Below are 13,573 nucleotides of genomic sequence, written 5' to 3' on the forward strand. Positions count from 1 at the left end.
TTAAAGTAAAGCTAGTTTTTATGGGATTCACATAGATTTCCTTCATGAACTAACAGCAGAGAGGCAGACCACAGCAAAATTCATGGTCACCTGAAAAATCTTTCAGTCTCCTAAACCACCTGAAGTAGTAATAACGTACTTTCATTTCCCATCTTGTTTTGTTTCATTTGTATATGCTAGCAGTTACTGCTCTCAGACAATGATCTAAAGCTCTAAATCAAATTAATTTTAATTCAATTTAATTGCTTCAAACAAATCAAGATGTTCCCAGTCCTAGCACACTAATTTGTGACAATGCAAATAAAATCTGATAATGGGCAAACTGAAGATAAAGTGAGAAAAGTCTTAAAAGCAACCCTCTAGGTTTGCTTCACAGTTCTTGTACACAGACTAAACTGTAAGTGTCATTAAGGAGAAAAATAAAAACCCAGAAGCCTTTACTTTTAATACTCTAGTAACAGAAATCTAATTTAAGCAGACTTAATCTTAAGATAAGGCAACAGACACTTATAGATCATTAAGAGACAAAACCAAATTAATCCACATGCACTCAAATGATGACAGCAAAATACTCGTCTCCAACCTGGGGCGGCTGGGGTATGGTGAGGCGATATTCTCCTTGTTTGTCTCGATTGAACACAACCTTCCAAAGGATCATATCAAGGAGGACATTCTGTGAGACATTACAGCGAGCGGGAAGAATTAAAGAAACTAATGATCATTTGTTGTTAGCGTGCACATTACAAATAAAACCTGAAATAGTGTGTTAGGCATAACTAATTCAGTGCCAAGTAAAATGGAGAGTCTGCACTACTTGTTGGTACTTACGTGATAAACATTTTCATTCTTAAAGTGCTCGCGTGAGATTTAAGAATATGAACATGTACTTTAAATCAATAGCAACAATGATCAAAACTTTTGGTAAAAAACATGGTAAAAACCACAAATACACACTCTTAATGTGTTTCAATACTCTAAAAAACCTGTGAAACATCACAGACATGAGTGTTCAAAGCAGTTTCCCCATAAACCATCTTTAACATTACTGTGTACTTCATGCTGGAGCTATGCTTTGTTCGTAGTCTGTTTTAAAAGCAGTCACATTCCCAGGAAAGCTCCAGTGGGATGGCAAAGCTGAGACACCAGCGGGAAAGAAGGAATTCAGTAGGCGTCATTCCAGATTTTAAGAGGGCAGAACTTGAACAGTATGTTCAGTACATTTGGTTATTCTCATCCAGCTGCATGGGCGGACTCAAGAGCTTCGAGCAAATCTGACAACACAGGTGTGAACCTGTACTTTCCATAGCCTTGAGCCTACAACTCTGATCCTGGACAGATTCCATTTCTAACATCTGACTAACCTCTGCCAATGAAAATGGGGAGCTGATTACCCAGACTTTTATAACAGATTTTGTAGTGCTTATGATTTTGTAATATACCGGAATTTGACAGTGCTTTTATAAAGTATTTGCCAACAAATCTTCAGCTTGTTAGATGCTCATTTTTGAAGCCAGTCTGGTTAAAGTATGTCTACACCAGGCATCAGGGGTAAGGAGGAACAGCTGCTAGGATCTGCCTTTGTTGTGCAATATTTTCTGTCATCTGGTAGAAAAAATCTGCATACTTTGTGAACCTAGTCTGGTACCCACATGGAAGGAGCAAAGCTTTACAGAGCATTTCAGAAAACACGTTTGGGACAACCACAATTAGAAATTATTCCTGTTGTAGAAGCAATGAAGAAACTAGATATGACTGTAGTGTGACACAAAAGTGTGAAACTGGCAAGTGTGACCAAAGAGGACAGATACAATCCCTCATGTATCTCATAATTATGAGACACTTAAAGAGGCAATTACTAAGAGATTAGTCTCAGCAGAACAAACTCTAGGTGATATATATACACAGAGTACCTTGTTAAGAGATGGAAGGAGATGTCACCAGAGTCCTCTCCCAGATACTCAGAATATGACCTGTGGTACCCAGGTAAGTCTGTAGTGAAAAGTGTAGGGAGCAGAAAATCCAGCCAGGCACACAAGGAAAGGCAATGAGCTATACTGGAAGTGAAAAAATGAAACTGCCTGCGATTTCTACACAACACACAGGACCCAGTGAGCTGGCACATGAAAAAGCTCCAGGGAACCTGAGCTATACTGCTGGAGTTGAGCAAATGCAGTTCAAAGAGGTGGACTGAAGTTATAGAAGGTGAAGTGTGTATCGTAAAACAAGGTTTGGGATTTGAGAATCACGAGACAACACTTCTGTTGGACACGTGCTGTACAATAAGACAACTCATCTCCCTGAACAAAGCATTCAACTCACAGTGAAAGGGGAAGAAACTGATTTTAAGACAAAGTGTAACAGCTCAAATGCTTCATGTCAAGAAAACTCTAGGTACTTCTATTTTATTACTGAAGAACCAGCAACAAGATAAATAGGCAGTCTGTTTAAAAAAGGAATGTGACAAATCACCCCAGGAGTTTGGTTATGAGTTAAGTGATTAAAATTGAAAGATGCTAACGCAGACCTGCATAGGAAAAAGAGTGGGATGTGGTTTCAAATACTGGGTGAAAGCAAACACTCTGCAATAATTACATTGGTTACGTGATGCTTAGTAGAAATTCACAAGTTTACAGATTGATGTGGCAACCAACAAGGCTGAGGAGTGGAACCTTAAGAACATTTATTTAAACCAGAGGAGGAGAACGATTTGTCCTCAAGAGGCACGTGCTGATACATGGATTGACACACTGTACAGACTTTCTACTGGAGCCCTTACACTTCCAGAACAGAAACAACACCAGGTTCTATAAAAGTTAGAAAGATCATCTACAGAACAAAAGAATTTTTCAGCAGAAGGTAATTTTACTTCTCTCAGTAATATTCATCACTGCACTGAAAACTGAAATTATATAGGAAAAGATATTTCTATCTAGGAGGCTTGTTCTAAATGTACTAGAAGATAAAAAAAGCCATGCTTCTGCAGCTTCAGAATAACTTCTGTTTCAGTGGCAAAGACAGCAATATACATAAAATTTAACTTTTCACAAATAAGAAGGAGGACAAAAAAAAAAGAAAACTACTGAGAGTTTACTAATAAAGAAATATGAAAGAATGAAAAGGCATAAAGGAAAACATCACAAGCAGGGTTAGAGTAGCTATAGGACAATGTAAGAAAGGGACAGGGGCTGTAGGAGTGGATAAACTTGTTAACAAGAAAAAGGCCAAGAAAATTAATAACTACTGCCATGTTTTGGAAAAGAAAAGGTGTCACCTGTCACATGAAAACACTGAGAAATATGTTCCAATAGGCAGCAACATAATAGCATATATTGCAAATCCTATTTGGAACAACATTTTAAACACAAAGCTATGATAATTTTGATTCAATTATCCAAAAAAACCTTTGTTTGATTTAACTTAACAAATAAAAGGGGAAAAAAAGTGTCAACTGGAAAGAATATTAATGCTGTAGTACTCTTCAAAGGCCAAAATTATATGATCCAAGCAAACATTATGCTGGTTACCTTGACAGCAATCCCTCATACAGTAATGGAAGCACTGACTAGAAACTGCAGAAAATATTATACAGTAAAAACAGGTAATTGTAGTGTGCAAGCACTAGATATTGTTGGAAGCCTTTGTCATCTTGCAGGGAAGAAAGTGACTAATGATTGCAACCAAAACCCAAATGTATTCAGGTTGGAAATGACACATCAGTGTAACAGGGAGAAGAACTAAACACAGGAATAAATGACTGACTGGGAATCCAGACTTCTCTTGGAATATTTATCTGTCAAACTTTGATTCTTGGAAACAACAATGGGGTCCTGGATGAAGGGTAGGGCATGTTTCTGCACACTACTGAATTACAGCAGAAGAGGTCAACATCCAGAGTGACTGGCTTTGGACAAGCTTGGGGATGGAAAAAGGAGATCTGCATGAATATCTCTACTTCTGAATTTTGATCATATCAGATGAACAAGTTACACAGATATGCATTATTCTGAATAATAAGCTATGTGTATGATCTAAATGAATGAAGGTGGGTTGCCCTAAGGATTTTATATAATCCTTTAGTATGTTATTATTCTGAAGTAACACAGCAAATAAATGAAATAAATAATTTTCTATGAAATTAATATTTTTCTATGAAATAGCTGAACTCTTAAGTATTTCAACTCCTCTCCCCCTTTTTTCTAATTAACAAAAAAAGGTTTTAAAATTATGCTTTTAACACAAGAAAACCTTGACACCTTAAATCTAGCCTACGAGGCCATTTTTAGATATATACACACAGCAGCCACTTACACTGGCATACTGTGAAGAGAGATCTTCTAAACAGAAGATATACATGCACACTTAGCAGAGAAGCATTTCCTCCATTTGAATTTCTTACCTCCACCAGCACAGATACAATTGCATTGATGATAACGATGCTGAGAATTTTTAGGCGCCACTCATTTGGCACACACACGAGCTGAGAAAAGAAGTTGCCAGAGGTTAGTAAATCACATGCCAAGTAAACACTCATTCACAACAGGCTCAGAGTTATAAATTCGCCCTTCCCCACCCAGTGACGTGAAGTTACAGCTCTAAAGGAGTCACGCTTGTCCCAAAAGCAGCCAGTTATCCTAGGAAGCAGACTCTTACCTCAAGAAATGCGTCAATAGAGTCTACAGGATGCAACATGATGAAAAATATGAAGACATAAAGAACTATCACAGATATAACAAACAGAACTGTAAAAGAAGAAAAAAAAATATTTTAATTGGACCATCCCATAATCAGAGTTTTAGGCAGTTTTTCCATGTATCATGGGTTCAGTACTTCCTGGAAATAACCTCTTTTCTCCCTCTAAACCCCTTCCAGGCAAATTTTGGCAATATACTAGTCATTTCGATAGCCATAAAGAGACAGAAGGCCTCACTCTCTCACTGGCTCACTTGTGGAGTTGAAACGTATATACACATGTATTACTACAAAGAAAGCAAGTATTAACACAAATTCCTCCCTACAGTTTAATATTTCCCTATTTCTAGCTCTGATTATCAGAGGATAACTGCATTATATTCTCTTAGCAACACTACTGCTAATGAAGTGTCAAAACAGAATTGTAAACAAGAGCACAGTCACTTGAGTTTTATTTGGAACTGTATATACTAAGAAAGGACTTACAATTTTTGTAGCATGGTTGTCTGAAGGGCTTTCCTTTAGAAAAGACAATTGCCACTATGAGGTACTGAAAGCTGGATATAAAAAACAAAGTTGTGTTTTCGTAATTTTTAATGTAATGTTCATCATGAAGAGTCTCATTCCCATGGCGTGCAGAGCTGTTGTTCATGATGTCCAGTACATTACATGCACTACAATATAAAAAAAGTTAAATACTGAGTTATGGAAAAGATGCAAAAAGGCCTACTTACTTACAAAGGTAAATATGACAGAACAAATTGCAACAGTGGCAAAAAAAAGCTTATCCCTGAGAACATATTACAGGTAGTGAGACTCAAAACTGTGGCAGGGAGGCAGCAATTTTTGTAAATTCAGAGCTTCGAATTCTTTCATGCTGTCAGCTTGTACATTTACTACATTAACTGTTTAGAACTATTACCATAGATAGTCTTTAAAGATGGGTAAGAAAACATTGCTATCTTAAAAAAACATTAAAATACCTCTTCATTTTCAAAAACATAAACTTGATTTATGGTAACTCTAACAGGAAAACAAAGCTTTATAATATAAAAGAATTAAAATAGATCTGAACCATTAATTTCAAATTTCTGTCTCAACAGTCTCAAAGTTGAGGAGTCTTTAGACCTTGCTGTATGGCTCTGACATAATTTTGCTTTTCAGCCACCGGGCAACTCCCATGTTATCAGTATGCTTTTCACAAAAAAATCAGCAGATTAACAAGCTGCCACAGAGCAGCTTTATTTACAAAGTCCCCAAAGTGGGGTGAGGGAGAGCAACTATTGCTTATAGCTTTCCAATCACTACTGTATCCTTCAGAGCCACTGAAACACTTACTCAGAGTCCTCTGTCCAAGGTTCATACCAGGACTGCTGTTTGACCCAAAAGAACCCAATGGTTTGGAAAGCAAGGCAGATGATGATCTGAGACAAAACGGAACACAGAAGTGGACCTGAGATAAGACCTGATGGAGGCCTTCGGGCAACAAGTTCTGTCCAAGCAGGGTTCAGACTCACTGTAAAGAGAATGAAAAACAAATGACATCATTATGGTTTTCAAGAGTTACCCTGTTCACATTCTGTGGAATTAGAATGGCTTGCTCATGACATCACTTCAAAAATTAGTCCAGAACTGCAAACGCAAAACCACCTTGAAAAGATTATGCAGCCCTAGAATAATGCCACAGTGCCTTCTACAGGCTGGTTCCCCAGCAGCACAACATAGCAGGGGACAATAGCAGCCATGAGACTTAAGGAATTAGTAGTGTCTGGCCAAATTCCCTTTGTCTGGCACAAGGACTTACAACTCATCTTCTCACTTTTGGACTGCCATTGCTTCAAAGAATAGATTTCTATTAAACTTGAAAATGGAATTCTACTGTTAGCCAGTGAACTGAGTGCAAGGCTCATACATGGAATCAAATGCTTCACTAGGTAATACTTTAACATTTTGTGGACAGAAGTTCAACTAAAAATGCAAGAAATCTAAACTTTTGAGAAAGATGATATTGGAACATCTCCTGGCTTGATTCCAAAAACAGCTTCATCATATCAGTAAAGATTAATGACTTCCTGTACTGTGAAGAATTACTTCTCTAAGGTCATGCCCACAACCTACTTCTTGTATGAGGACATTTCACAAATTTCAGATTAATCTAGCTCAGTATACAGTGGTGGTTTGGGTTTTTTTAATGCATATACTGTAGTAGTCATAACATCTTCACAGTGCTCACTCAAACATGTAATTAGATATTGAAAAAAATCTGACCAAGCAAAAACTGGTTCACAGAAGCCAGCAATGGTAATTCAGCACAATACTTACTAGTGAAGACAACCACCAAAATGATTGCTAAATCAATGAAGAGAAACTGGAAGTCTCCCAAATTGCTCAGGATCTAGAGAGAAATCACAAGTGAAATATTGGTAACTGCTTCACACCCAGAAAAATTTACAGTGACACTCTTACAGCCTTAATTCTTTAAATTTCACTCTATAAACAAGACAGTCTCCTGTCAAACTGGCTTCCTTTACCTGCAGGAAATTCACAGAACAATTCCTGAACTATCAAGGTATGAACCAATTTCCTTTCCAAGATGCACAAGTTATTTGTAATTGCAATTTGTTTGTAATCATATTAGTGAATCTTACAAAGAAACGATAACTTAGGCTTGCAGTTCTCTAAACATCATAACATTACTATGTAGTCATGTAGCTGTCAAAATTTCCACCTCAAAGGTCCCTTAGTACCCTGTACCTTTAATTTACCCAGAATACAATTAAAATTCAGGATTTCTACTACATGCTATATTCTGAATCCAATCATATTAACAGGAAATACTCCATTTCTCTTTTCTCCCTTCCTAATTCAATACTTGCAATTTCTTTCCTAAATATATACTACAATATACTTTGTACAGTTAACACAAAAAACCTCAAAATACTAACAATACTTTTAGTCCAAATATAGTTTTAGAATGCATGTGTTGTACTCAAAGAGACCTGCAACAATTTGTATGAAGTATCTATCAATATCAAATCTCTGAATTATGCTGACACTGCTTAAGCACTTAGAGAATACTTACAGAATATAGCAGAGTAACACTGATGTACTGGATAATGCTGTATAATGCCATGAATTTAAACACACAGAAGGAAGTTATTAAAGCAGCACGGCCTTCCCTGTCAAAACAGATGCAATCATGTAACTACAAAGCTTTCTGTGCAAGCAGTTGAGTCCAGCAAAATGTTAGCTGCAATTAAACACACCAGGAAACCCTTTGAGGGACATTAGGTTGCAGAAATACAGAGAAATTGGAGTCAGAACAGTAAGTACACTCCCATCAACATCAAAGTTGTGAGCACGTCTTCTGAACTGAGCCACCACCTTACCTCAGTCTTCTTTGGACTTCATGTGGTTTTCCAACAGAGGTTTTAAAATTAAGGTTTTAAAAAGGTTTGTTTGCAAAAGCATTTATGAAGCATTAGTTTACTACATGGACTGAATGAACATGCAGTCAGCCACAGAGTTGCTGATTTCAGAAATGTTTCTGATAATGCATTACTTCATTAGTTCCACACAGCCTTCTAGGTTTTTCTTTGGCTGACCTTTATCTGAAATCATTACCTAACTTCCAATTCTAAAGTCAAAAATTGGTCAAACTCTATTTAGAAAATTAGTATTCTACTTTGTATAGTGCTGAGCAATTATCTGAAGAATTTTACTGCTGCAATTACACACAGCCTTTATGGAAACTAGTGTGGTCACTAAGACATAAAATTAAAGACTAATGTGTAGAAGCTCACTCATGCTCTGAAATATTAACTTTACATGGACAAAGTAGTTTATAACAAAATATTAAATCACACTATGGCAAACCTTTGCTCAGAGTACTTTCAGTAAAGAAACAGAACCACTAAAAATGTGTGGCTTGTTCTTTAATTCAAACTGGCCTCCTACAGCATCAAACATATACTAATCTAGGGCACGCAAAATGAGTTACACAGACACATTTAAGTTCACAGTAAGAGGCATTACCTGATCAGCTTTGGCACGCAGGAAATACTGGGTGTCCTGGAAGTGAATGGTGATGCCACAGAAGCCTCAAGTTCAGACAGAGATATACCACCATGTGCCCTCTTCAGCGCCTGCCAGTTAACATTGAAATAGAGACCATTATAAAACTTGCTTTCAGCTGTACAGTTTAACTGAATTGTATGGAAAATGAAAATATACTTACGCCACAGTCATTTGCTCCATCTCCACACATGCCCACATAGTAACTGTAAAAACCAAACAGACATCAGCATTTCCTAACCATGGTACCTTTAGCTTATTTCATTAAATACTCCTATATTATTGTGAGTTATTCAAGGTTTGCATAACAATGGGCGATCATTAATGCTGAAAACAACTACTGTTGCCATTATAAATATAAGGAAGTAGACAGAAAAGTAACATGACTATGGCAAGCCAGTCAAACCAATAATGGCTTAATTAGCCCTCTATCATCCCGAGGTGGTCTAAAGCATCTTTGCTCTAGGCAAAGGCACTTCAGAACTGCAAGGCCCAACACCAACACAGTCACATACTGACCAATGTGAACGGAAGTCATCCCGATAATACTTCTGTAATACACAGGAGACATTTGATGGGTTTGTTTATTAAACCAAGCAATTGCATTTACAAAATGTTAGTCAGTTTATGCACGTATTCCTCATTTAAAACTTAATGAACAGTGTGAAACTTTCCCAACTAGCCAGCAGATGGTACTACTCTCATTCCTGCTCAGCTAACAGGCTGATTTACCAACACAAGGAAGTTCTGTTAGTTCTATTAGCCCAACCTTTTTCTTCTGGCAGAACAGCTAGCAGCATGCACAACTTTTGAATCCTATCACACCAAACACTGTCAACCCTCCCACGTTCTATGCTTAAGCAAATACTTACTCTACATTTTGTAAAGCTTCCACCAACTGAGTTTTCTGATCAGGCGCCATGCGGGCAAACACAGTGCCGTGTAACACAAGCTGGAAGACAGAAGATTTCTTAATCTCACAGGGCAAAGTCTGCTCACCATCAAAAGTGCCCTCACTCAAGTAAAATGCTCACCTTGGGTACCAGGTCCTGAAAATGCTCCAAAATCACTGCAAATGACTTCCCATTCATTGCAAAATGGTATTTTGTCATCTGGAGATCCTCAAGGCTTTCATGGACCAATTTAACTGGAATATCCTATCAAAAGTAGTTTAATACTCCAGCTGTAATGTATTTACACAGATACCTTGTCATTTCAAACTACAACTCAGGAGTATTCCTAGAGATCCCACACAAGAGGAGGTTTCTATGAACGTTACTTGAAAGAAAATGTCATACAATGAAAACATTTACTTAGCAATAAGAAAATGTGGTTTAATGTTTCACCTATAAGCAGCTAGAGCAGTCTTAACAGATTGAAATGTTGGGAAAAAAAACCTGTCTTCTGCACAACTAAAATGTCCAAAATATCACAGTTGAAAAACTACTCCCTCTGCTGCTTTACTTCTCTTTGGTATTTGAAGATCTGAAAGTTAACTTCTACATCTATTCTGATTTGACCTTAACAGCAGATTTACTATTTAACGGAATAACATAAAAAGCAACTCAACAGTAAAACTAACTGCTTAGACTCTAAGGGCATAATAAGGGTCATGTTACCTCTGAGTTTATGGCTGGTGATGAACTAGTGCATTTTGCGAGGGTATCTGCATAATGCCAGTTGATCCTGGCAGCCTGCCCATCCTTTGGAGGTAGTGCTTCAGCAATAATGACCTTATCCTGAGGTAGAATCATTCCACAGTCTCTGGCCACAGAGATAGCAGTTAACATGTTATCCCCTGTTAAACAATTGCATTTAAGAGGGTTTCAGTTAGAAAAGAATCAATATCATACAGTGATATTCCACGTAAGAGAAAAGCTAACAAAGACAGTTTAGAACTAGGAGCAGGACTGCCTAATGTACCAGGGGGCAACCTGAGGACAAACCAAGCCTACAGACAACATTCAAAGCCTAGCTCAGTAAACCCCTCCTCTATAAACTTCGTGTGCTGCTTTGAGCCATAAAGATCTCTTACTAATCAAATCTTAGTATATGGGGAAAATCAGGCAGAAAACATGTGGCCATTTAAAATACTGCTTTTCAAACAGTCACAGAACATGCAAACACGGAGTTGTATTGCTAGCCTAGCACAACATTCCAAAGCTGCAATACTTGTGATTTAAAAAACAAACACATGTATTGTGTGGAACACTGAGCACAGATGCTTTGCACACCTACGGGGACATAACTCTTTCTCCCCCAAAAAATTCAATACAAAGTGACTTCATCACCATCAAAATGGTAAGGACTGTCAGAACATCTAGTTCAACCTCCTGCTCAAAGGAGGATCAGTCATAAAATTAGACTAGGACTTTCCCTTAGTCTGATTTGAAAGACCTCTAAAGGTTTTCACCCTTCAATTCAGTATAAAGCAGCTTGTGTATGGAGCTAGGGAGAGGAAGCTACGAAGCAGAACTAAAGCCTCTTCTGGTTTCTGATCTCTGACTTACCAAAGCAACTTCAACAAGTTTCTAAACTTCCCCCTTGCTACAAACACAGTGTAATCCCAGCCTACTGACACTATTTGACCTCATACACTATAATTAAAAGAAGATCAAAAAGGGATGGGTTTTTATCTTCTGAGTATGAATGTTTACATGCTAACCTGTAACCATGACAGTGCGAATGTTGGCTTTATGCAAATCTTCAAGTACAGCAGGGGTTTCTTGCTTTAACTTGTTTTGCATTATAATTAACCCCATAAAATCCATGTTGCTTTCAATAGCATCTCTGATGAAAAGGAGACAAGGAAGAAAACATTAGAAGAGTTACAATTATTAGATGTAGCTTTAAAAGCCTGATTTTCTGAAAACGGGAAAGAAAAGGAAAATGTGTATTTTTAACCATGAAGTGAATAATTTGCTTTATAAAAAGTGACCTGAGATGTATCGTCACAATCATTTATACTTATTCCCCTTGTTTTAGCTGAAAACCAGTATGAGAAAATGTTGTTTCATCTCAAGCACAATTTTTAGTTTCTTCCACATGAACTCTTTTTAAAGGAAATTACAGTCTCGAAAAGGCTATTGCTAGAAAACATCCTCTGAAGCTAACTGCGCTGACAGCCAAATTTTAAGATATGTTTAGAGTTCACATCTCTATTTTCTGAATTAGCTGAGCCTTAACATAAAAGCTACCAAATTATGTTATCAAAGCTAGTAAGAGTAATAGACACTAGCTAATTAAGTAAAGAAACTAATTAACCTTGGTTTACATGAAAAAGTCAGTGTATTTACAGGTCTTGTGTATTTTACTGCTACTGTAGATTTTCACACTTGAAATTGGAAAACACCTTTCTCTGCTTTGCGTGTGTGTGCTTTGCAAACTCTTCATCTTTGTACACAAAGCTGATACAAAAGAACAGTCAAAGCTGGCATTTTCATAGCTATGCTACACTTTCAAACACTGTGGGAAAGATAGCACTGTCCACAAAACTAAGACTAGCTGAAAAACAATCAACAGGAAATACTACTCTTTGAAGGAAGAAACCTTTCTACCTTCCAAACCTTTCTGACAAGTCCTGCAATGACAAAATAGACATGTTGACTTTAGGAGACGAAGAAACTGCATCAAACATGTACAGGAGGATTTCCACTACATGTCCTTATCTTTAATAGACACAGATGATATAAGTCTGTGCAAGAAACAAAGAAATCAGACGAGATTTTCTGCCACGATAGTGTAAATAAAACACCATAAAAAAAAACATTACAGTTTGTTTCCAGCTTTAAAGATGTGGCTCTGAATTCACTTCCCTGCAGAAAACACTTCTTTATCCTAAATTTCTGTTTATTGTCCAGGGCACAATTAAAGGCTGCGCAGAACTATATATGTCAAGATACAAGAAAGCTAAAGAAGAGTAGTTGATTTAAACAAAAATACACATTACCTATTAATCCAAAGCATGCAGCTTTTAAAGCCTGTTACTTATTAAAAAAGTGAAGTCATTCTTACCTATTAATAGTCTGGACTTTGTGCCATGTAAGCTTAGACTCCAATTTTCTGTGAGCAAGAGCAATAACTCGGAAGCCTTGCTTAGTGTATTCTTCCAGGACATGCTCAAAGTCAACAGGAACTTTAAAAAGGTCAAGTTTAGAGTTATTAAAATATTCATATTACAGCTGAGCTACACAAAAAATAAAAATAGTTTGTTCCTTTACCTGTTTCCTGCTTACACAAGCTGGCAATCACTTCTGGGGCACCTTTCATGTAAGCATCCATCCTCTTCTCCCCTAGAACTCTTGCTATTACACACATACGCTGCAAAACTGAGGAAAATGGGAATTGGCGCACGATTCCAATCTCATAACCAGTCTGTGTCACACAGGAAGGAAGGAAAAGAGTTACATCCACATACATTCTAACAAAAATAGGCAGGTGCTTAATTGAAAAAGCACACTTACCGAAAGCTCAAACAATTCCTGAAAAAAAGAAAAAACACATTCACTGTAAATATTAATTTTAAAGGATTTCTTCAGCTACAAACTATTTCAACATAAATCAGTAAATGAACCTGCACAGCATTCTTGATATTGTCCCACTGTATTTTCAATGGATATCATAAAAGCTGAATATAAATATACTGCATCTGTTTAGTACTCTTTAAGTGAGACATAGTAGAACTTTAGGCCTTGATTTCTTGACTAGAATTTACAAGACCTCTCACAGTCCAACCCGTGTCTGTTTAGCCTATGTAAATAACTAAAGTACTACAGTGTTTCAGAATGAGACCACAGTTATTGAGTACATC

General features: G+C 37.1%; 1 protein-coding gene across 3 annotated transcripts in view; it reads right to left on the reverse strand.

Moving 5' to 3' along the window:
- Positions 1-13,573, reverse strand: part of ATP13A3 (ATPase 13A3) — a 42,122-nt gene that overhangs the window by 6,047 nt on the left and 22,502 nt on the right. For 2 of the 3 annotated variants that reach the window (XM_017810683.1, XM_017810682.1), the window contains exons 17-32: positions 13,227-13,244; positions 12,984-13,137; positions 12,778-12,898; positions 11,429-11,553; positions 10,383-10,561; positions 9,798-9,920; positions 9,636-9,715; positions 8,927-8,969; positions 8,725-8,834; positions 7,772-7,868; positions 7,012-7,084; positions 6,028-6,205; positions 5,176-5,363; positions 4,651-4,739; positions 4,397-4,477; positions 584-673 (exon numbers count right to left, since the gene is read on the reverse strand). In XM_017810683.1, the coding sequence (XP_017666172.1) occupies positions 584-673; positions 4,397-4,477; positions 4,651-4,739; positions 5,176-5,363; positions 6,028-6,205; positions 7,012-7,084; positions 7,772-7,868; positions 8,725-8,834; positions 8,927-8,969; positions 9,636-9,715; positions 9,798-9,920; positions 10,383-10,561; positions 11,429-11,553; positions 12,778-12,898; positions 12,984-13,137; positions 13,227-13,244 (1,749 nt within the window). The remainder of the gene's footprint in view (positions 1-583; positions 674-4,396; positions 4,478-4,650; positions 4,740-5,175; positions 5,364-6,027; positions 6,206-7,011; positions 7,085-7,771; positions 7,869-8,724; positions 8,835-8,926; positions 8,970-9,635; positions 9,716-9,797; positions 9,921-10,382; positions 10,562-11,428; positions 11,554-12,777; positions 12,899-12,983; positions 13,138-13,226; positions 13,245-13,573) is intronic. The other variant, XM_017810684.1, reaches the window with a different exon arrangement.

Source organism: Lepidothrix coronata, unplaced genomic scaffold (assembly GCF_001604755.1).
Source record: "Lepidothrix coronata isolate B3197 unplaced genomic scaffold, Lepidothrix_coronata-1.0 Scaffold29, whole genome shotgun sequence".
Classification (NCBI taxonomy): domain Eukaryota; kingdom Metazoa; phylum Chordata; class Aves; order Passeriformes; family Pipridae; genus Lepidothrix; species Lepidothrix coronata.